General features: G+C 38.1%; 1 protein-coding gene and 1 pseudogene across 1 annotated transcript; both read right to left on the bottom strand.

Moving 5' to 3' along the window:
* Positions 1 to 5,743: 5,743 nt before the first annotated feature.
* LOC122743493 lies at positions 5,744 to 6,709 on the bottom strand (annotated as a pseudogene).
* Positions 6,710 to 10,713: 4,004 nt separating this feature from the next.
* Positions 10,714 to 11,253, bottom strand: LOC122738497 (ribonuclease pancreatic-like). Its single transcript, XM_043980515.1, has one exon. It carries the CDS (start codon positions 11,251 to 11,253, stop codon positions 10,714 to 10,716), a length of 540 nt encoding a protein of 179 aa, XP_043836450.1.
* Positions 11,254 to 23,657: the final 12,404 nt, after the last annotated feature.

Genomic DNA, 23,657 nt, shown 5'->3' with positions numbered 1-23,657 from the left:
CAATGATGAAATGATTAATCTACCATAAAAACTATATGCAATTTTAAAAAGCAATATTACAAGATGTCTTCATCATTACTTCCTACCATGTTGAGCCTCAAACAAAACAAACTAACATTTATTGTATCTTCTCTATGTACAACAGTGTGATAAACATTGGGGATACAAAAACAAGAACAAAAAAGACTCTCTTCAAGAAGCTGATATACAATTGGTGAGCTACATCTTGTACAAGGATAAGTAAATACATAATAATTTAGGGAAAGAAAAACCATTAACAACCAAAATAATTGGGAAAGGTTTGGGTACTTCTAAGAAGGGATGTAACTATTCTCTCCTTAATTCCTGCTCTAGATTATTAGAAAAGTTGAGTAAAGTGTAAAGAATTAATTGTGATTAACCACAGTGTGCGCTCTTCACTGCACGGCGCTCCACCCACTGGCTGTAGCCGTTGCCATGGTGCTGGCAGCTCATATCGTCACCACACGCAAATGCCTACATAGGCCTGGCAAAATTAAAATGACTGGAAGTCTAGTGAGGGCAGTCATGTGACTGTCAATCAGGGCTGCCAGTCAATTAGCTTGGGGCTGTGTGTGGATGGCTTGGGGTTAGCTGGGAAGGAGAAGGGAGGAGATTTCCCATTCTGGTGTGTAAGCTGGAGAGAGAGATGGGGTACAGCCATTTTTCTCTTTGGGAACAGCTGCATCTAGTTGGTGTGGGTTTTTTTAGGTTGTATTATTTTTCCTTCCCCTTTTCCCTTTTCCCTTATCCCTAGTTCTACTAATCTTACTTGTGTTTTAAATTCATTCTTGTTAATAAACCCTGTTTCATTTCGTTTTTGAAAGAGGCTGTTAATCTCCTTCCTTACCCCAATATTATGGCAAACTGCCTAACTAACACTCCCCAATTAAAATTTGGCCCTTACAAAAGGAAGGAAAAGACTGGGATAACAGGGAAATGAGAAAATGGTCATAAAAGTCAGGAAAAATAATATGATAAAATGGTCATTTTTTTTTTAGCCATGTGAATATATCTTTAAAAATAACCCAAAAAACTCCTTTAAGGATTTGAAGGTGAATGAAAAGATTTGGCATGCAGATTGGTGGTCACAATAAAAGGGGTTCATATTGATAGGTGAGAGGAATTAGCTCATGTTCCCCATAATAATAAATAGGGAGGGGGCAGCTAGGTGGCACAGTGGATAGAGCACCAGCCCTGGATTCAGGAGGACCTGAGTTCAAATCTGGCCTCAGACACTTGACACTTACTAGCTGTGTGACTCTGGGCAAGTCACAATTGCCTTACCCCCCCCAAATAATAATAATAATAATAATAATAATAATAATAATAATAAATATGGAGTCTCTAGCACCTCCTGAACTCATGAGGACAATGAAGGCAGTTCCAATGCAGAATACCACAGTTCAAAAGGTTCTCAACTTCCCCACATCTTCCACTATCTGACAGTCTTAATCTTTACCCTGTCCTTCTCTTGCTTCAGGCCAAGTGCCAAGAATTGTTCAGGAGGGCTGACTAAAATTTAGAGTCATTATTCCTTCTATTCAATTCTTTAATTTCCATGGATTACCAAGTTCAGTGTGCAATATTTTGGAAATAAGTATAACTCAACTGGATCTCAAGCCCTCAATGTAAACCATAATCTGAGTCCCAAAGACCATTGGTATGGCACTCACTACATGCTAGTGGAGATCAATACCCTGTTAGTATCCAAGAAGTAGAATGGAATTGGTGAGAATGGGGAGAGGAAAGTGCCTAGCTTCTTTTGTCTATTCAGTTTCTTTGAATTTCTTTGGATTTTGCGTTTGGTTTTGATGCTTTCAGCTTCCAACTTTGTGAGAGATGATGGATTATGCCAATCTCACTTTAGGTTGCTGAACGGATACTAAGACTCTGGGAAGAAGCTGGCATGAGAGAAGCTGGAAGTCTACATGTCTCTGTCCCCTAGCTTGATACCCTAAAGACTTATGGAACTTCCCCCTAAGACTTTCTTGTTTGAGCTGTTACCATGCTCCCAATGGGAGAGCCTCTTCACTTTCTATTGTTTGCTGTATATTATCTCCAGTTTCTGTTTTTGCTGTAGACTTAGATAAATGGGTTTCTTGGTTACTTACTACCTTCATTGTACAAAAAATATTTATGGCAACTCTTCGTGGTGACTAAGAATTGTAGATTGAGGGAATGCCCATCAGTTGGGGAATGAAGAAAAAGCTGTGATGTGTGATTGTGGTGGAATATTATTGTGCTGTGGGAAATGACAAGCAGGATGTTTTTGGAGAAACCCAGAAAGACTTATATGAACTGATGTATAGTGAAGTGAGCAGAACCAGGAGAACATTGTGCACAGTGACAGTGTTAGTGATCTATGAACCATTGTGAATGACTTAACTACTCTCAGCAATACAATGATCCAAGACAATCCCAAAGTACTAATGATAAAGCAAAATATCTACCTCCAGAGAAAGAACTTATATTGAATAAACACAGACTGAAGCATGCTACTTTGCATTTTCTTCTTTTTTATTTTTACTCAAATCCTTTTATATAAAATGACCAATAAGGTAATGTTTTACATAATTGCACATGTATAACCTATATCTGATTGCTTATCACCTTAGGGAGGGGGGAGGGTAGGGAAGGAGGGAATGAGAGAGGGATAAAATTTGGAACTCAAAACTTTAAATAAATAATATATTGGGGCAGCTAGGTGGTGCAGTTGATAGAGCACTGGCCCTGGAGTCAGGGGAACCTGAGTTCGAATCTGGCCTCAGACACTTGACACTTACTAGTTGTGTGACCCTGGGCATGTCACTTAACCCAAATTGCCTCACCAAAAAAAAATGTATTGACTATTTCTGCTTTTTAACATTTGTTTGCAATATCATTGTGCTCTCATACATTGTTAATTTTTTTGTATAAAGTTCCAGGTGTAGGAATACACACACACACACACACACATATATATACATATATATATATATATATACAGAGAGAGAGAGAGAAGGCAATGTAAAATATCTTCTTGGAAAAACTGCTGACCTGGAAAATAGATCCAGGAGAGATTATTGGACTACCTGAAAACCATGATCAAGTAAAGAGCTTACATATCATCTTCCAAGAAATTGTCAGGGAAAATTGCCCTGGTATTCTAGAAGCAGAACATAAAATAGAAATTGAAAGAATCCACTGATCACCTCCTGAAAGAAATCCCAAAAGGAAAACTTCCAGGAATATTATAGCCAAATTCCAGAGGTCCCAGGTCAAGGAGAAAATATTGCAAGCAACCAGAAAGAAGCAATTCGAATACTGTGGATCCATGATAATGATAGCACAGGATCTAGCAGCTTCTACATTAAAGGACCAGAGGGCATGGAATATGATATTCCAGAGGGCAAAGGAATTGGGTTTACAAACAAAAATCACCTACCCAGCAAAACTGATTATAATCTTTCAGGGGGGAAAATGGGACTTCAATGAAAAAGAGGACTTTCAGGTATTTGTGATGAAAAGACCTGAATTGAATGGAAAATTTGACTTTCAAATGCAAGACCCTAGAGAAGGATAAAAAGGTAAACAGGAAAAAGAAATCATGAGAGATGTTAACAGGTTAAACTGTTTACATTCCTACATGGGAAGATGGATGATATGTCTAAATCACAAGAACCTTCTGAGTATTAGGGCAGATGATAGGAATAAATTTAGACAGAGGGCATAGGTGGGAATTGATTATGAAGGGATGATACCTGTAAAACATTTTTTTTGTTTCTCTTTTTTTTTGGGGGGGGGCGGCTAGGGAGGGGGTGGTCAGGGTTGATGAGTGTCTTGTGTCTGAAGCTGGATTTGGGTTTGGGTCCTCCTGGGTCCAGGGTGGGTGCTTTGTCCACTGTGTCACCTACTTACCCCATGATGACATCTGTGGGGTAAAATTGAGGGGGAAAAAGGAATACACTGGGAGAGGGGATAGGGGAGTGGCAGAATGGGGTGAAATCTCACATGAAAGAAGCAAGAAAGGATTTATGGAGTGGGGGGAGAGATGGGGGAGGTATGGGGAAGTGAAGGATCATTACATACATCAGAATCAGCTCAAAAACCTTAATCTCATCAGAGTTGGCTCAAGGAGGGAAGAATACACACCCAATTGGGTGGAGTAATCTATCTAACCCTGCAGGAAAGTAGGAGGGGAAGGGGATAAGGAGGGAAAGGTGAAGGAAGGGAGGGCATAGGGGGAGAGGGCACTCAGAAGCAAACACTGTTGAGGAGGAATAGGGTAAAAGAAGATAGAAAATAGAGTAAATATCATGGGAAGGGAATAGGTTGGAGGGAAACAGTTACGATGATTGATTATAATGACAAAATGTATGGTACTTACTTTGCTGGTCTGTTGTGAAGAAAATTCTTTGTCAAGTTTAAAGTACTATATAAAAGTTATGATGAACAGGATGCTATCAGAAAAACCAGGAAAGACCTACATGAACTGAAGCAGAGTGAATTGTACTGTATATAAAATAACAGCAATAGTATAAGATGATCTGCTGTGAAGGATGTGGTTATTTTCAGCAATGCAATGATCCAGTATAACTCTGAAGCACTTATGAAAATTGCAGTCCATCTACAGAGAAACAATTGAAGGTATCTGAAAACAGATTGAAGCATAAATTTTTTTGATAGTTCTTTAATCTGAAGTTTTATTTTTGTCTGTTTTCTTTTACAAACTAGCCAATGTGGAGATGTTTTGCATGACTCCTCATGTATAACTTATATTGAATTGCTTGAGTTCTTGGGGGTGGGGGAGGTGAGAAGGGAGGGAGGAAGAGAAGTTGGAGCACAAAGTTTTAAAAGATTGATGTCAAAATTTGTTTTTACATGTAATTTTGAAAATAAAATTCTAAACAGAAAAAAAAAGTTCCAGGTGCAGGAATTTATACATACATATATATACACACACACATAAGATATATATATATATATATATTATATTATGTTATATTTTTTTGCTATCAAATTTAGAAGATACCATAAGTCTTTTAACTTTAGTTTTTCCAGGAATTTGTTTAGTTCCATAGTCTCCCTTTTGCTTAACTTTCTGTTTAGCTTATCAAAACAAATAGAGGAATGTTGAAGTCTCCTGTCACTATTGTGTTACTGTCTACATCTTGAAGCTCAGATAATATTTCCTTTATGAATTTGGATGGTAAGGAATTTGGATCATATATGTTTATTACTATATTGGTTTGTTTTCTATAGTTTTTTTCAGTGCAATATAATTTCCTTGTTTATCTCTTTTTATTTTCTGAATTTTGTTGTTGTTGTTGTTGTTTTATCCAATGTAATGATGGCAACACTTGGGTTTTTTTTTTTTATTCAACTGATGCATAGTAGAAATTTCTCCCATTCCTTCCGTTTTATTTTGTCTTTGTTTTTTTTTTTAAGTGTATTTCCTATAAGCAACGGATGGTAGGGTTTTGTTTCTTAATCTGTTACTCTTTTTCATTTTATTGGATTGTTTAGTTCATTTGCATTTTAAGTTATGAGTTAGGCTTATATTTTCCTGTATTTTTTTTTTATAAATAGAAAAAGTTTAACAAAAAGGAGTTATTTTCACTATATACTTTTGAATCAAGATAAAGAAGTCCTATCTCTTAGCAGAAGGGGGGTACACTTAACAACTCAACTCAGTAATTAACTTAAAATGTTCCAAGTAACACTTTTGATAACACCCATCATGTTATAGGGAATCTAGTAGATCATCATCAGTCCATTCTTCCTCCTCCAGCTTAGATTTCTTTGAGACATACTCATCATCTTCATAACCTTTCCTCTTCTTTACATTTATATTAAATCCAAGTTCAGCACTGTGACACTTCTCTAGTTTCTGTTTTAGGGCAGCAACTTCCTCAGCCCTTGGTGGTTCGTACTTCTTTACTAAGGTTTTCATGCATTTCATTGTATCTAATAACTGTGACAAACAGGTTCAATTTTCTTTTAGCATAAGACTTTCTGATAAGTAACTTTCCATGTTAATTCCTGCCCTGGAGACACTGGATAAAATGGTAGTCAGAGAAATCTGTGAAGGTGTATATAAAAGGTAAGCATCTGTCAAAGCAATTCTATTAAGAAAGTCATCAGCTGTTTTCCTTTAAATTTCTGGGTTCTCTAGTAGTGGATAATGAGTCTTCAAGTCAATGAGAAAACCCTCAAATGGTCGGTAAGGATTGTGGACAATAAGGTGAAAATTAAGTTGCTGAATAAGTAAGAGTTCATATTCCAAAATCTGTTCAAGTGCCTTTTCCTGTCCAAGAGGGCTCTCCCAAAGATTTCCAACAAATTGTGCACTGGACACATTAAATTCATCTACTTTGCAAGCCCAAAATGCACAAGTAAGCATTATTATCCAAGTGTGATATTCCATCACTGAGTCATTGAGGTAAAAACGCTTGAAGCACATACAGGCCGTACCCACAACAGACCTTGGCATTGTAGACTTAAATATGGAGCAGAAGTCCAACAGTCTTTTCTCATAATATTTGCAGATTACCAATTCTTCATGAGGTTCAAGAAAGACTGGATCATTTGCCAGAACCTTCCCATTTGCCACCACTTTGCACATGAACTTGCAGTTGGCCCGGAAGCGCCCTAGCTGCTCCTTGCTGGAGAAGGTCCAGTGTTCCTTCTGGCTGCTGTTGTGGTACATCCTGGACATCAGCGGAGGGTGAGGGATCCAGGAGGGACCGGCGGTAGCCCCAACCCAGGGACGAGGAAGAGGGAGCCTCACACTTGTGCCCTTTTCCTCTATTTTTTTTTTGTCATTCTTTTTTTTTTTTTTTAGTTTTCAGCATTTGTTTATATAAGATTTCCAATTTCCAATTTTTCTCCCTCCCTCCCCTAGACAGCAGGCAATTCGATATAGGTTATACACACACACACACACACACACACACACACACACACACACACACACACACATATATATACATAACAACATTAAACGTATTTGTGCATCAGTCATACTATAAGAGAAGAATCAGAGCAATAAGGAAAAACCTCAAAATAGAACAACACCACCACCAAAAACAAAAGAAATAGTATGGTTCAATCAGCATCTATATTCCACAATTTTTTTTTCTGGATTTGGAGAGCCTTTTCCATCATGAGGCCCCTGGAACTTTCTTATACCATTGTATTGGTGAGAAGAATCCAGTCTATCACAGCTGATCAACACATAATGTTGATGATACTGTGTATAATGTTCTTCTGGTTCTGCTCATCTCACTCATCAGTTCATGCAAGTCCTTCCAGGTTTCTGTGAACTCCTCCTGCTCATCGTTTCTTACAGCACAATATAATTCCATTACATTCATATACTACCACAACTTGTTCAGCCATTCCCCAACTGATGGGTAACCCCTCAATTTCCAATTTCTCTTTTCCTCTATTTTTTTTTTTTTTGGTGAGGCAATTGGGGTTAAGTGACTTGCCCAAGGTCACACAGCTAGTAAGTGTTAAGTGTCTGAGGCTGGATTTGAACTCAGGTCCTCCTAAATCCAGGGCTGGTGCTCTATCCACTGCGCCATCTAGCTGCCCCTTCCTCTATTTTAAAAACTGGATTTTTCCAGTTTATGATATTCCCTTCTCTTCCACTGTAAATACAGTATTGTATTCCTTTTAATGGTGGTCCTATTCTCATTGGCTGTCTTCCCCTCCCCCCTCTCCTCTTCTCATTTGTTACCCCTTTCCATTTAGAGTTTTGTTTATTAATTCCTCTCTCCTGCTTTTATTTGGTTACATGTTTCTTTGTCCTCTTTTTCCCTCTCCTCCTTTTCCCTCCCTTCCTTTTCAGATAGATTCCTCCTTCCTTTCTTTCCTTTCAGCAAGTTCTCTTCATTAAGTTTTAAAAATTTTGTTTTATTGCATCCCTTCCCAAAAGGGTTTCTTTTGCTCCCTTCATTATCCATCTTCTCTTTCTGTTTACTCTAGACTCTCATTCATGACTCCTATCCACATCTTGTCTCTCTCTTCTCTGTATTCTTCATATATCCTAAGCTTCCAAGGTATACATTCTAGGCTCTGCACTTTCTTCCACTGCCTTATAGGGTTCACCCCATGGATTATTCTTTTCCTTCTTCCCCGCCCTTCTCTTTCTACACACACATACATATACATACATACACAGAGATCTATATTATTTTCTCTCTTTTTTCCCTTCTCTCTCTATGTATTTGCTTGGAAATCTCCTGCCTGTATTTATGTTCTCCCACTCCTCCAGCTGCCAGTTGCTCCCAGAGATTCCAACTCCCCACCACCCCTTGACAAGTAGACTTTTCAGGCACCAAACTCACCAGGCCTCATCCAGTGTAAGGTCTTCATTTCCCTTCATTCATAGGAATATCATCGGTGGAAGCCCCTCCTACTTCCTAAGTAAAGCCTTTTCCCTTTTCTCTCCTTTTCAATCTTTCCCTCCACCTCCTCAATCACTCTCTTATAGGCTCCTCTCCTTCTGAGACCACAGAGGTTCCCTTCCCCTCAATGATAGCTCTTGATTTGACCCCAGTGCATATTTTCACTCCTTTTTATCACCCTCTTCACCTCCCAGGGTAAAGTTAAGATTAGTTAGAGGAGCACTTTGTGAATCACAGTTGTGGTGGGATTCAGGAATACCCACTCCAGTTATTTTGGCAGGTACCAAAACTTGGCAAATTTCTCTTTATTGGTTTCTGGATTCTACCTCCTAGAGGAAGAATGAGAAAGGGGCTCAATACTGATGCAGCATACCTATACTTGCTATTCCAAAGTTCTTTACATTTTTGTTTTGTTCTCTCTCTCTCTCTCTCTCACACACACACATTCTTTTGTTACCTTACTGCTTCAACAAATTATATGACTATTTAGAAGAAAAAAGTAAATTGGTGAATTATACAAATAAGGGAGTGTTGGTGATCAAGGGAAGTTTTCCAAAATTGGGAAATGGGGTTCAGAGTACAGATGAGAGGGATATTCTTTATTGATAATTTTGAACAAATTTCAAGTCATACCCTTAGATCTGTATAGATCGTGGGCAGCTCTAGAGAAAGCAAGCTGTAAGGAGTGGAGAGTAGACCATAGTATAGTCAGGGTAAACAGTGAGGGAGACTAAGTAATAGGGAAAGTCCAGGCATGCAAACTGTGCATTGGCTATAAACTGACATAGCCCTCCCCTCAGCTGGTGACCAGAAAAATAGCACCACCTAGTGACCAAAATTATATACTATTCCCCTTGGTGGTTGATTACTTAATTCAGTAATATTGAGTCAGGCTGCTGCTCATCACAAAAAAGCAGGAGAATGAGCCGGGAGTCGGTGCATATACCTTTGACAGCATCATCATATGCACTCATCACCCACACTCCCTGTCATGGTTGCTTTCATAACACTAAAGATATTCTGGAAGTTCTAGTAGTTCATTGTACCATCTCAATAAGTAGAGAAGTCCTAGGTTATATATACATAACTCTGTTCATCTCCTTAGTCATCCCTCTCCTTGTAGAAATTCTATTGAAAATAGCCCAATTGGAAGATAATTTACTGGTAGTCCCAATGGATGGTCAGAGCATGATGTGTCTACTATTTAATATTCCCAATACCACAGAGAATTTGGGAACCACATTACTCTAGTTTTTTAGTGGCTTGCTGTGTCTTCTTCCTCATAATGCCTACAGAGATTCATCATCAATGATGATGAGCTCAAACCTCGGTGGGACACTTATCGGTACTGTCTATCATAACATGGTATAGTGAAAAGAGCATTTTATCAGGGAAACTGGAGGAGAAAGGTCCTAGGTTACAGTGATCAAAACATGTTTCAGCTGATTTGTGTGATGCCATGAAAGATGCCTTTTTAGGTTGAAATAAATGCAGCATTTCCTCTTTTAATTCTTAACACAATGCTTTCTTAGGGGTCATTTTGTCAGGGTAGTGCCTGATTTTGTCATACACAGAGAAAAAGACAGTAAGAAAGAGAATCAAATAATTCAAATTCAACCTTCATACCCCAAACCTAGGGTCCCATAGAAAGGAAGCCAGGTAGTGCAGTAGGTAGAGACCTAGGACTGGAGTTAGGAAGATCTGAGTTAAAATGAAGCCTCAGAAGTTTACCAGCTATGCGACCTTGGGGCAAGTCATTTAGCTTCTGTTTGCCTCAGTTTCCTCATTTGAAAAAATGGCAACTACCTTTCATGTTACAGTAAAGATCTAATGAAATGATATTTATAAAGTGCCTGGTACATAGAAGGGGCTTTATAAATGACAGTTTTTATTTAAAAAAACAACACAAAAAGTCATTTGTCCAGAGTAATGCACTTTATTGTTTTAGCTAAATTATTCAGTTCAGCAAAGCAGTGGGATGCAAATTAAGGAAAAAATCCCCTCTTTTCATTGTTGGCCATCATCTCCATATAATCAGATACTCTATCCAATTGGCTCCCAGGATGGGAAACTCATCCCAACCTAGGACCAGCTCCTGCTGCTCACAGAATGATGGAAGTAGATGGAGTGGAACTTGTAATTTCAGTTTCTTTCACCAAACATCATCATGGCTAGGATTGATGTCTCTGATATTCTATCCATCCTTCCCATTTCTGAGGATAGCCTATGGGATTGGATGAGATGAAAGTAGGGCAGGGTGCTTTCTTGCCTACTGAACTGGACAATTCATCCCCTTGGCTTAGTCAACAACTGCTTCCACAGAATCAGGGAAAAGGGAAGTGGCATCTCTCAGCTTTTTGCAGGAGATGACCACCTTTTTCCTTTTTTTAACAGATGTGTATTCACAATAAGGAAACAGTTCACCCTCAAGTAGCTGACAAACTGTTACATCCATATACTTTGTACTTTGGTAACAGCTATTCTTGGAATTCTTACATGGGATTTTTTTATTTTTACACAACTGTTGTAGATTATCCCAGGAGGTATGGACAAAATAGTGTTCTTTCTTGCATGGGCTTGAAGAAACCATGATTTTTCTGCTCCTAATAAAGATATTACAGTACACATCTGGAGGCAGAGAGATCTCTAGTTCATCAACAAACTTCTCTAAGAACCTCCTTTTCTTATAGGCCCAATTGGCAGACCTTGGCCCTCTGTTGACATGCTGTTCCAGCTGCTCTGCTAGGAGCTCCTTGGTCACCGAGAGGGGATTTCCTGCTAGCCCATGGTGGAACAATAGCAGCAGCAGGAGATGGATTCCCAGAAGTGGTAGGATCATCTCTCCTGCTGGATGGGAGAAAAGACATACAGGACCATGTCTGCATATAAATGATCCCACCAAAGGATTTTATTCCTGAAGTTAGCTAACCCACTCCTAACAACAGCTAATATGTATATACTTATTTAAGGTTTGCAAAGTGCTTTACACATATGATCTCATTTAGTCCTTACAACAACCCTCGAAGATAGGTACCATTATTATCCCCATTTGACAGATGAAGAAATTGTGGATGAGGAAGATTAAGTGATTTACCTAGAACCAGACACCTGGTAAGTGTCTGGGAGCAGGATTCAAATTCAGGCCTTCCTGACTCTCAGGCCAATGTTCTATCCAATAGGTGACCCAGCTGCCTCAAGGTCACTTAGGGACCACACCTGCCCAAGCCTGCAATTAATATTTACCACCTGAACAACTTAAAATACGCTACAACCTGAACAACCTAAAAAAGAGAGATTTCCCTTCCAAAGTCTATCCCCTCCCGTTCATGGTCTTTAGAACTTTTACCTTTTTTTTTTTCCAGTGTAAACCTTGTCCTATCCTCTACCCTGCAGACCAGCATGGATAGTCAATGCAAACCCACAATTAACATTTACTAGTATTTGAAGGAATTTATAGACACATACATACAATCAGGGGCATTTTAATGTGCTTTCTTACAAAAGCTTAGAATCAAGTTGAGGGATACATATTAACATATAGCTAATAACACTAAGCTGCCTTAGCTGACATTTGTCCGATACCATCTTCATTAACTCACCTGCCTTTGTGACATGGCTGCATGGTGACTTTGATAGAAACCTAGGGATGCTTTTGGAAGGTAAGTCCCAAATGAGCTTGCCTTAGTAACAGAGGTTTGCTCAGATATAACTCACACAATGTAGGCAATGTGAGAACCCTCCATAGGGCACACTGTCCTGTAGTTTAAGGGCGACATTGTGTATTTTAGGTTTTTGTCATATGAAACTGGGCACCAGTTATCTGTGACCCCAGAATCTATATTTAATGACCTGAAATCAGATGTGCTCCATTGCTTTGTAGATTTTGTCCTTCCATTTCCTTTCCCTGCTATTTTTCCCAGTATGCCTTTTTACCACTACCTTATTTTTAATCTCAGTTTCTCCCTTTAATTTTCCATGATATTTTCTTTCTAGAAAGAGCTAAATGGATGCCAAGTTACTGAAGAATAAATGCCATCTGTGGCTCTGCCCCAGTGCCATCTCACCTTAACAGTCCGGGTGCCGTGATGCCTGTAGAAAAATGACAGTATCCTGCCCTGTGTCAGGGAAAAGCAGTAGGGCCTGCTGACATTAACTCAGTAGAAGGGGGAGGAGCTAAGGATTAAGAAGAGAGATAAAAGAAATGAGCTCAAATAGAGGGAGGATGAAGGAAGACAATTATTTCCTCCTTAAAAAAACTATATTCTAAACATCTATTGACAAACACAAAGAAAAGAAACTATTATATACAAAACTGTTGATTCTCATTATTTACCCAATTTAAAACAATAAAGTACACATCAACTTTCAAAAGCATAATACATGACCCAGAACTATAGCTCAAAACTAGCTCTGAGTTTCCACAGACCAAATTCCATCTTGGGAACATAACAAAAATAATTTTCTTCACCTTGTGCCTGAACCTAGGCTTTTTCCTGGGGACAACTGAATTTATGGAATTTTCTCTCCATGTGTGATTTCCCTTGAGGATATCATAATGTAGATAATCTATTTCTCTCTACAGAGTAGGTTAAAAAGGCCCTCAGCTCCCATGCAAGCACTCAGACTAACATTATTTTGAATAGTGGACAGGATTTATTTATCCTGACTACAAATTCAAAACACCAAGACCTAACTACTGAGACCATAGTTAAGAAAACTCTCTTACCCTCCTTGGTGGGCCTCTGTTTCCCACTAGAGACTCCCATAGGATTGAAGACCTTGCCATAAAAGGGAAAATCATATACACACATGAACACATACACATACACACATACATTTGTGTATATATGCATATCTATGTACATGTGTGTGAGGTGGAAGGTTGGGAGAGTCTTAGACACTCAAATGGATCATGATTTGGGCCCAGAAGGATGAAAGTGATTTGGTTTGTCTTTGTACCCTGATAGGTGACCTTTCTCTTCACTGGCTTGAAATTAGCCCTCCATCTCACTTCCCAGACATTAGCTTCAAAGCATGATGCTACAAATACCTTCTTCCTTGTTTTCTTACTTCCCTTTATATGTTGCCTTCCTTCATTAGAACACAAAGTCCCTGAAGACAGGGCCTGTCTTGCTTGTTTTTATTTCTCCCTCTAGCACTTAGCACAGTGTGTGGTACATAGTAATACCTCAATAAATGTTTCAACTATTAATATAGCAATCTATCTTTTTGGAGAAGATTACTACCAACAGTGTGATGAGGCCAAGTCCTAGCTTCGCTTTCTTCAGAAGGACCTTCAGGAAGTTATTTGTACAGTGAAGGACAAAGATGAAGGTCACTCAGCTACCAAAGTGATTTCTCTAAAGTACAAGCCTAACTACATTATTCCCCTGCTGTGACTCCATATTACTTTTAGGATCAAATATAAAATCCTCTCTTTAGCTTTTAAAAACCCTTAACAGGGGCAGCTAGGTGGTGCAGTAGATATAGCACCAACCCTGGAGTCAGGAGTACCTGAGTTCAAATTTGGCCTCAGACACTTAACACTTACTAGCTGTGTGACCCTGGGCAAGTCACTTAACCCCAATTGCCTCACCAAAACCAAAAAACCAAAAAACCAAACCTTAACAACCTGGCCCCTTCCTATCTTTCCAGTCTTCCTGTACTTTACTTGTTCCATATATTTCTTGCTGCCCCTCAAAAACAGTACTCCTAGTGCCATTGCCTAGTTCCATGTATTTCTTGTTGTCCCTCAAAAATAGCACCCCCTCTCCCACTGTCCCCCATGCCTAGAATGCTCTCCTTTATCATCTCCACCTTCTGGCTTCTCTGGCCTCCTCCTAGTTTCAGTTCACATCTTACCCCTTGCAATTAGTTTTCCCCTATATTGCCTATATGCTAGTGCCTCCATCCCCCAAGATTACCTATAGTTTACCCTGTACATATATTGTACACACATAGTGTGCATCTTGTATCCCCCTGTTAGGATATGCTGGTCTTTCATAAGCTTCTCCTTTGCTCTTTTGGTCAAATGAAGATATTTGAAGATATCATTTTTATATACACTGTTTCTATATTAGTTGGTTGATTGTTGTTTTTTATTCTTGAAAAGAACTAAAATGACATCACTATGTTAGAGTCAAGTTATAGTCAGAATGCTCTACCACAGGTCAAGCCCAAATAGACCATTTGGGATGGTAGAAATGGATAAAAAAAAATCTTGCTTTTGGTAGTTGAGCAAAAGTTTTAGGATGTAAATTCATCTTGTGTAGAATCCCTGAAAACATACTCAGAATAACTCTAGAAGCAGATAGGATGATGGGGATAATATGTATCTCATCCTATTCCCACATGATTTTGATTTTTTGATAGGTCTTTATATTTTTAAAGCTTTTTGTTCCATACAGCTTAAAGATTATGTATAATTTGCATAGAGGTATCAAAAACATTCATAAATTTTTACGGACCTTTGTTGTATAAGGTGATTGATCTGTTTGTCTTTTTGCAATCTTGCTACTTTTCAACATTTCTGCAGCATTTGATACTATTGAGACTAATCTCCCTCCTGGGTACTTTTTCCTTTCTGAGTTGTTATGACAAGGCTCTCTCTTGGTTCTCTTCTTCATTGATCACTTTTTAGTAGCCTTTGTTATTTATCATCCATGTCACATCTGTGGGTGTTGCCCAAGACCCTGTCCTGAGTCATGTTCTGCTCTTTCTCTACCTTCTCTCACTCAGTGACCTCTTAAGATTCCATGAGTTTTATTATTATTTCTATGCAGATGACTCAATTCTACATATCCAACTTAAGTCTACTTTGCTCCAGCCATGATATTTTTAACTGGACGTCCCAGAAGCTTTTTTTTTTTTTTTAGTGAGGCAATTGGGGTTAAGTGACTTGCCCAGGGTCACACAGCTAGTGTTAAGTGTCTGATGCCGGATTTGAACTCAGGTATTCCTGACTCCAGGGCCAGTGCTCTATCCACTGCGCCATCTAGCTGCCCCTCCCAGAAGCTTCTTGAACTCACCATGCCCAAAATCAAACTAATTATCAATCCACCAAAACCTGCTCTTCTTCTGAACTTTTCTATCTCTATCAAGGATACCATTGTCCTTCCAGTCAAGTAGGTTTACAAACTTAGAGTCACCCTCAACTCCCTGTTCTTTCTTTCCCCATGTATTAAATCTGTTAATCCTTGCTGATTCTCCATCTACAATATCTCTCACATATTCCCCCTTCTTTCTCCCCACATCTACCATTCTATTTTAGGTCCTTATCACCTCTCACCTGGATGCTTATATTAACTTCTGTGTTGTTTAAAATCTAAATGTGGGTTCTAATCTGGCCCCCCCAGTTTTGGGGGGGAAGCTGGCTAAAATCACTGATAAATTCAGTAAGAGTTTAGGCTTTTAAGGATTTATTAAAATATATATTATAAGTTAGGAGAGAGAGAGAGAGAGAGAGAGATTGAGAACAGATTCGTTATAGCATGGAAATCCTAGCTTGGATGTATTCAGTATAGGCAGAGAGAAAGAAACCTTTCCTTTCCTAGCAGCCCACATGAAATTCTGCCACCAAGCCGATGTCTGAATGACCAAGAGGGGCCCTCCTGTTCTCCCATCTGCTGCCATGCACCTATTCCTCACAAAAAGAGAGCACTTCCATGAGCAAACGTCTACTTTCTAGTTCCTCTCTACCTCCCCCAAAGGGTAGGTCCTTCAAGCTGATTGGTTGAGAATGGTCTCTTGCTGATGTCAGTAGTACACCACCTCTGAGAACAAGGTCACTCAGGGCCAGCCAGGTGTGATCTCCTTCCAATCACCCTTAAGTAGGTATTTAGTCAGTTTCTCATTCTCACCCAATTCAAACAATACTAAATCAATCAGGTGGGACCCCTGGGCATCTGCCAAATCCCATTATTTTATCACATTCCCCCTGTGCTTCGTTAAGAAACAATTGTCTCGGGGCAGCTAGATGGTACAATGGATAGAGCACTGGCCCTGGAGTTAGGAGTACCTGAGTTCAAATCCAACCTCAGACACTTAACACTTACTAGCTGTGTGACCCTGGGCAAGTCACTTAACCCCAATTGCCTCACTAAAAAACAAACAAAAAAAAACCAATTGTCTCCTTAATGAAGCAATAACATTAGATACTTATGACTAACAATGTAAAGGGAATGAAAAGAGAGAAAAGAAATTGAGCACATTAACAAAGGCTAAAGGGGGCACTCCCCTTTTAGCAAGAGGACATTACAAACAAAAAAACTAAAGGGGGCAATCCTTTAGTAAGTGGACATTATAAACAGTGTATACAACGGGAAAAGGAAAACAGGAAACTGTCCATTTAAGTCTTTGGAAGTCTTTTCTCAGATGATTCTTGGGATGTCCTCTGGGTGTAGTTGTGGAGTGAAAGTCTTTCAGGTGTGGATGCTGAAGATCAACTAACAAGTCTCATCTGTAGAGTTTTGGATGTGGTTGTAAAGTCCTTCAGGTGTTTCAGATACTGGTAATCAGCTTGGAAAGTTTCCTACAAAATTGAGCTTAACATAACTTTAAATAGCTTTGCCAATAATCAAATCAAATAATGAGAGTTCTCAAAAACATGTCTAAGGAAATTCAGAATCTTGCAGAGATTTTATAATTATTGTCCAGTTATCACGCATGAAACATATAATAAAAACAAAAATTGAAACATTCTCTAAAACTTAATATTATACTTCATAATTGGTCTATTGGGCTCAAGTTTATTCCCTCTTTAATTCATTATCCAAATGGCTGTCAAAATAAGATTCTTTAAGCACATGTCTGCCTTTTTCACTCTTATGCTCAATAAATTCCAGTGGCCCCCTGATTGCTTCTAGAATCAAATACAAATACTAAATGTTTGGCATTTAAAACCTTCCACAACCTGCCTTAAATATACATTCCCAGCATTATATATTACTGCACTTCAACCCCACCCCCCTGTCATTCAGCCAAACTGGATTTCTTGTTCTTCCTCTTGCATGACATTTCATCTTCTCCTTTCTTCTTGTCTTTACATGAGTTAATTTCCGTACCTGCAACATACTCATTCTTTACATTCACTTTTAAAAATCTCTAGTTTCATTCAAAGGTCCACTTTCTGCATGAGGCTTTTTCTAAATCTTCCCATGCCCATTACTTTCTATTTATTTAGCATGTAATTATTTGCTCATAGAGTACATAAAGTAATTGTGTGTTCATAGAGTACATAGAATGTGCATGCACTGCTCTGCCCCCATAGAATATAAGCTTCTTGAGGTGAGGGACTATTTCACTTTTGGATTTGTATCCCCAGAACTCAGTAGACACTTATAGCAATCTTTTCATTACATCATAGAATGATTAATTGACCTTACAATATACTTAGGGAAGCAAGACCAGGGTCCTACTTCTATAGTTCTGAATTTCTTCTTTTGTAAAAAGAACCATTGGACTAGATAATATGTAAGGTCTTTTCCAGCTTCTGTGAGTTGCTGTTGTACACACATAAAAAATTGTGTAACAATGCAAGAACAAAATAATACAAAACATTGGTACCAAATATACCACACAGAGAGTCCCAAATGAATTTAATAATTATTATAATAAAAATAACAGCAAGCATTTATGTAATGTTTTATGGTTTGTGAAGTATTTCACATATGTTATACCATTTGATTCCTACAATAACCCTATAAGATAGATGTTATTATCATCCTTCATATTACAGAAGAGGAAACTGATGCTGAGAGAGGTTAAGGGATTTGCCCAAAGACATAGAGCCAGTAAGTGTCTGAGTCAGAGTTCAAACTTTACGGCACCATCCTACCTAGATGCCTTTATGTATAGACAATAAAGTTCTATAGGACTTCAGAATAGAGAAAAATCCATGTGAGACAGAATAGTCAGGGAGAACTTCATGGAGTTGCTAAGAACTAAAGTGATGAAGTATGGTTAGTGTTTGGCTAAGTAGAGAGGAGGGCATTCTAGATGAGGAACAAGCAAGGGGAAAGATAAAGAGGCGGCTTCTTTATTTGTAAAATGAAGTGACTAGACCCAATCTCTAAGTGTCCTTCTAGCTAGGGCTATAACTACAATATATTTTTTCTACCTGGGGGGAAACAGTAAGGTGAATCAGCCATGTAGTGAGAAGAATCTCTATCTAGGGTTGGGAGTAAAACAGTAAGAAAAAGTAGGGGCAGCTAGGTGGCATACTGGATAGAGCACCGACCCTGGATTCAGGAGGACCTGAGTTCAAATCCAGCCCCAGACCCTTGACACTTACTAGCTGTGTGACCCTGGGCAAGTCACTTAATTCCAATTGCCTCACCATAAAAAAAAAATTGACAAGTCTTAGCAACAGACTGGATATGGGGATTTGAAGATAGTGAGCTACTAAGGATAACATTCAGGCTGTGAGCCTGAGGGATTTGTGAGGATGGTGGTACCCTTGACAGTAATAAGGAAAAATGAGCTATCTAGGTGGCATAGTATATATAGAGCATTAGGCTTGGTGTCAGGAAAGCCTGAATTCAAGTCCAGTTTAAGGTATTTACTAACTTTATAATCCTGGGTTTGCTTTAGTTTTCTCAACTGTAAACTGGAAATAATAATAGCAACTACCCCCACCCAGGTTTTTGTGAGGATCAAACGAGATGATCTTAGCACAGTGCCTGACACACAATAGGTGCTTAATAAATGCTTATTTCCTTCTTACTTTCCTTCCAAGTTTGGAAGGGGGAAAGGTTTAGGGGGAAAGATAATGGGTTTAGTTTTGGACACATTGAGTGTCTGTTGGATATCTAGTTCCAGATGTCTGAAAGGTATTTATTATAACTACTTTGTATATATAACTAAATTTTATATTAATAATGTACACATTTGTATATATATATATATATATATGCATGTATGTTTATATTTTTGTCTCTTCCTATTTAGCATGTAATCTCATTGAGAGGAGTGACTGTTTCTTTGTTGTACTCCCAGGACATGACTTGAAGATGTCCAAAAATGGAATGAGTTGTTTCAGGAAGCACTGAGTTTCTTGTTACTGGAGGTCTTCAAGTAGAGGCTGGATAATCACTTGTAGGATATTATTGTGGCCAGGATTTTTGCACTGGGGTAAGAGTGATGCTTAATGACCTCTGAGATCTCTCTGTAACCCTGTGATTTTAATTTTTGGTTTAATACCTTCCCAACAAGGAATTCAAAAGCAAATGTCTCATTACTGAAGGTATTCACATAGAGGGTGAATGATGGTCAGGGATGTTTTGGAAAAGATTCTGAATTGGGTAGAACATTGGATTATAGGGGCAGCTAGATGGCATAATAGATAAAGCACTTGCCCTGGATTCAGGAGGACCTGAGTTCAAATCCGGCCTCAGACACTTGACACTTACTAGCTGTGAGACCCTGGGCAAGTCACTTAACCCTTATTGCCCTGGAAAAAAAGAACACTGGATTATATAACTTATGAGGAACCTTTCAACTCAAATTTTTTGGTTCATCTGACCCTACAGGAATCCAGTCATGGATTCATAGCACTTGCAAAGGGGATTCTGAGAAATAAACATTGCCCACACCTATATAGCTGTTAGGGGCATCTGAAAAAGGATGATTTAAGGAGACAAAAATACAGGGAAAGGGGGGCAGCTAGATGGTGCAGTGGTTAAGCACCGGCCCTGGATTCAGGAGTACCTGAGTTCAAATCTGGCCTCAGACACTTGACACTTACTAGCTGTGTGACCCTGGGCAAGTCACTTTACCCCTGTTGCCTGCAAAAAAAAAATACAGGGAAAGGACAAAGGATGGAATATTCAGGGATAGAAAGAGCAAAGAGTAATTGGTAAAAAAAAAAAAAAAAGAAAAGGTATGCAAGAGAGGCTAAGAGGGGTTAGGGTGAAGTTAGGTATGTTTTACCATCCATTCTCAGGAAAAAACAAATTTAACTTACTAAATCCCATACTTCTAATCAAATAATCTGAAATGCATGGAGCTCTGGGGCCCAAATGTCTAGGATGAGTGGGGGAAAAAGATTAGCATATGTTCCAAATTAATGACCTGCTGGTACATCTTGAGCTTTTTGGGACATGAATAATTATTAGCCAAAACCTCAGAATGTCCCTAGATCCCCCGCATTCTCCTAATCTTACAATTCTTCCTTTTGACCTCTTATATCTGATTGCAAAATATGCCTAGGGACCATAGTGGACCAACAGCAAAAGGGCCATTAACATGGTAACATTTCAGAAGGCAGGGGAGCATCATATACATGCAAAACTTATCAGATAAACTGCATTCATCAGAGAACTCAGATCATGGGAATCTGAGTCCCAGTGATTTAACCAAGAGATCTGGGCTCATATTCTTTAATCCTTTTCATTAATATAACAAGTTGTACTTTTCAAAAATTTAGACACATGATCTTGCTGATCTTTAAGATAGCACTGAGAGGCAGGTGGTATAAGGATTGCACTTCCACATGACAGCAGGAAAAAATGAGGCCCAAACATTTGTGTAAATTATTTAAAGTCATATATCCACTTAGTAGCATACTGAGGTCTAGATACTAGGCCTCCAACACTTACTCCAAAACTCTTTTTGCTACTGATTATTTTTTTTCTGTAGATACATTTATACTGGTTATTTTTCCTTATGGTTTCTGGAACCTGGTTGTCATAGATAAAATATGAAAGGGAATAATGAAACGATAATAACAAATTTCACTTGGAAGAACAAAAAGTAAAGAATATCAAAGGAAACAAAGAGAAAAATGTAATGTTTAGCAGTACCTGATCTTAAACTATATTATAAGGCAGTAATTATCAAAACTATCTGGTACTGGCTAAGAATTAGAAAGGTAGAACATAGTAGACATACAAATTACAGCAGCAAATAAATATAGTAACCTTGCATTTGACAAGTATAAAGATTTAAGACTTGGGGATAAATATTCAATATTTGATAGAAATTGTTGGGAAAACAGTTCACCAGAAATTGGGCATAGACCAATATTTTACACCATTTGCCAAAATAAGGTCAAAATGGATATATGACCTAGATATAAAGAGAGACATTACAAGAAAACTTGAAGAATATGGAGCATGTTCTTATTATACCGTGGATAGGTAAACAATTTATGAATAAACAAGAATTAGATAGCAGAGTGAGGTTTAAAATGGATAATTTCTATGACACTAAATTTTAAAGGTTTTATACAAATAAACATGTAGAAAAATCAGAAGGAAAGCAGAAAATTGGGGGGAATTTTTATAGACAGTTTCTTAGATAAAGGTTTCATATATTAAATATATAAAGAACTTTGTCATGTCTATAAGAATATGAGTCATTCCTCAATTTATAAATGGTCAAAGGATATGAAAAGGCAATTTTCCAATGAAGAAATCAAACCAAGTTATAGTCATGTGAAAAAATGCTCTAAATCATTGTTGATTAGAGAAACAAAAATTAAAACAACTTTGAGATACCACTTTACACCTATCAGATTTGCTAAAATGATTTAAAGGGAAGGAGAGAAATGTTGGAAGGGATGTGGAAAAATTAGGACACTAATTCATTGTTGGTGGAACTGATCCAACCATTTTAGAAAGGAATCTGGAATTATGCCCAGTTATTAAACTGCCTATCCCTTTGACCAAGCAATACCATTATTAGATCTGTTTCCCAAGATTATTAAGGAAAAATGAAAGGTATCTATAAGTTCTGAAAGATTTATAGCAGCTCTCTTTATGGTGGCAAAGAACTGGAAATTGTGAGGATGCCTCCCAATTATGGAATGGCTGAACAAATTGTGGTACATTATTGTCATGGAATACTACTTTGCTATAAGCAATGATGAACTTGATGATATTAGAAAAGCATGCATAGATTTGCATGAAATAACGAAGAGCAATATGAACTGAACCAAGAGAATGTTATATACAGTAATAGCAATATTGTTTTAAGAACAACTTTGAGTAAATATGTCATTTTGACCATTATAAATACCCAAGTTAATACAAGGGACATATGAAGGAAAATGATAACTGCATTCAGAGAAAGAACTGATAAATAGAAGTATGTGTAGAATGAGTTTACACATACACATATGCGCATATATGTACACACACACATTTGTGTCTATTGGTAGCCATCTCTAGGGTGGGGGGGCAGGGAAGAAAAAGTGAAATTTACATGGATAACTTTATTATATATTTAAAAGGAATAGCAAGTTATACAGAACAGATTTGCACTTTGATATGCAATCATCTTTTTATTATACTATGTTATAGAAATGCTTGTTTTATTCCATAAACTAAAAATAAATTTTAAAAAATTTTTAAAAAGAAAGGGGGTAGTAACTCCAACCAAATATCATGGGGGAAAATACATACTTTGGACATAAAGAACAAGTGACAGCAAAGATAATATAATATGTATATATATATATATATATATGTGTGTGTGTGTGTGTGTATGTATGTATATATGTGTATGTATATCTATACATATATATAGATATATCTCAAGGTGGTTTGTGAGGGAGGCCACTAGCAGTTGGAACAATCAGAAAAGGCCTCATGAAGAAGATGGTGATTGAGCTGTATGTTAAAGGAAGTGAGGAATTCCATGAGGAGGAGGTAAAAATTGAGTATATTCTAGGCATAGGGGATGGCCAATGTAAAGGCATTAGATGGGAGATGGAGAGTCATAAATGAAAAACAAAGAGAAAGCCAGTTTGGCAGGATCACAAAATAGGGAAAGAGAATAATGACCAATGAGTTGGGAAAGACAGGTGGGAGTCAGGTTGTGTAGGTATTTTAATGCTAGTAACTTATATAGGGTTTGTAGTTTCTGCAAGCACCTGAGTGACCCAGTGGATAAAATGCTAGGCTTGGAGTCATGAAGACAAGTTCGAATCTGGCCTCTGATACTTCTTAGCTATGTGATACTGGACAAGTCACTTAATCCTGTTTGCCTCAGTTTCCCCATCTATAAAATGAGCTGGAAAAGAAAATGGCAAACCAGTCCAGTATCTTTACTAAGAAAAACCCAAATGGGGTCAGGAAGAGTCACACATGACTGAACAACAACAATAAAGTTTCCACATAGATCTAGGTCTCTGTGTAGATCTCTTCCATCCTTCAAGTATGCAGAGTTCCTCTCTGCCCCGCCCGCCCCCAATTTAAGTGTGGGGCTTTATATCCATTTCTATCAAATTTAATCTCTGAGCTA

This window comes from Dromiciops gliroides, chromosome 2, assembly GCF_019393635.1.
Source record: "Dromiciops gliroides isolate mDroGli1 chromosome 2, mDroGli1.pri, whole genome shotgun sequence".
Taxonomy (NCBI): domain Eukaryota; kingdom Metazoa; phylum Chordata; class Mammalia; order Microbiotheria; family Microbiotheriidae; genus Dromiciops; species Dromiciops gliroides.
This window is presented reverse-complemented; position numbering and strand designations above follow the sequence as displayed.

What these genes read in the sequence shown, in the direction of transcription:
- LOC122738497 (XM_043980515.1), bottom strand. Translation starts at nt 11,253, where the DNA reads ATGATCCTACCACTTCTGGGAATCCATCTCCTGCTGCTGCTATTGTTC.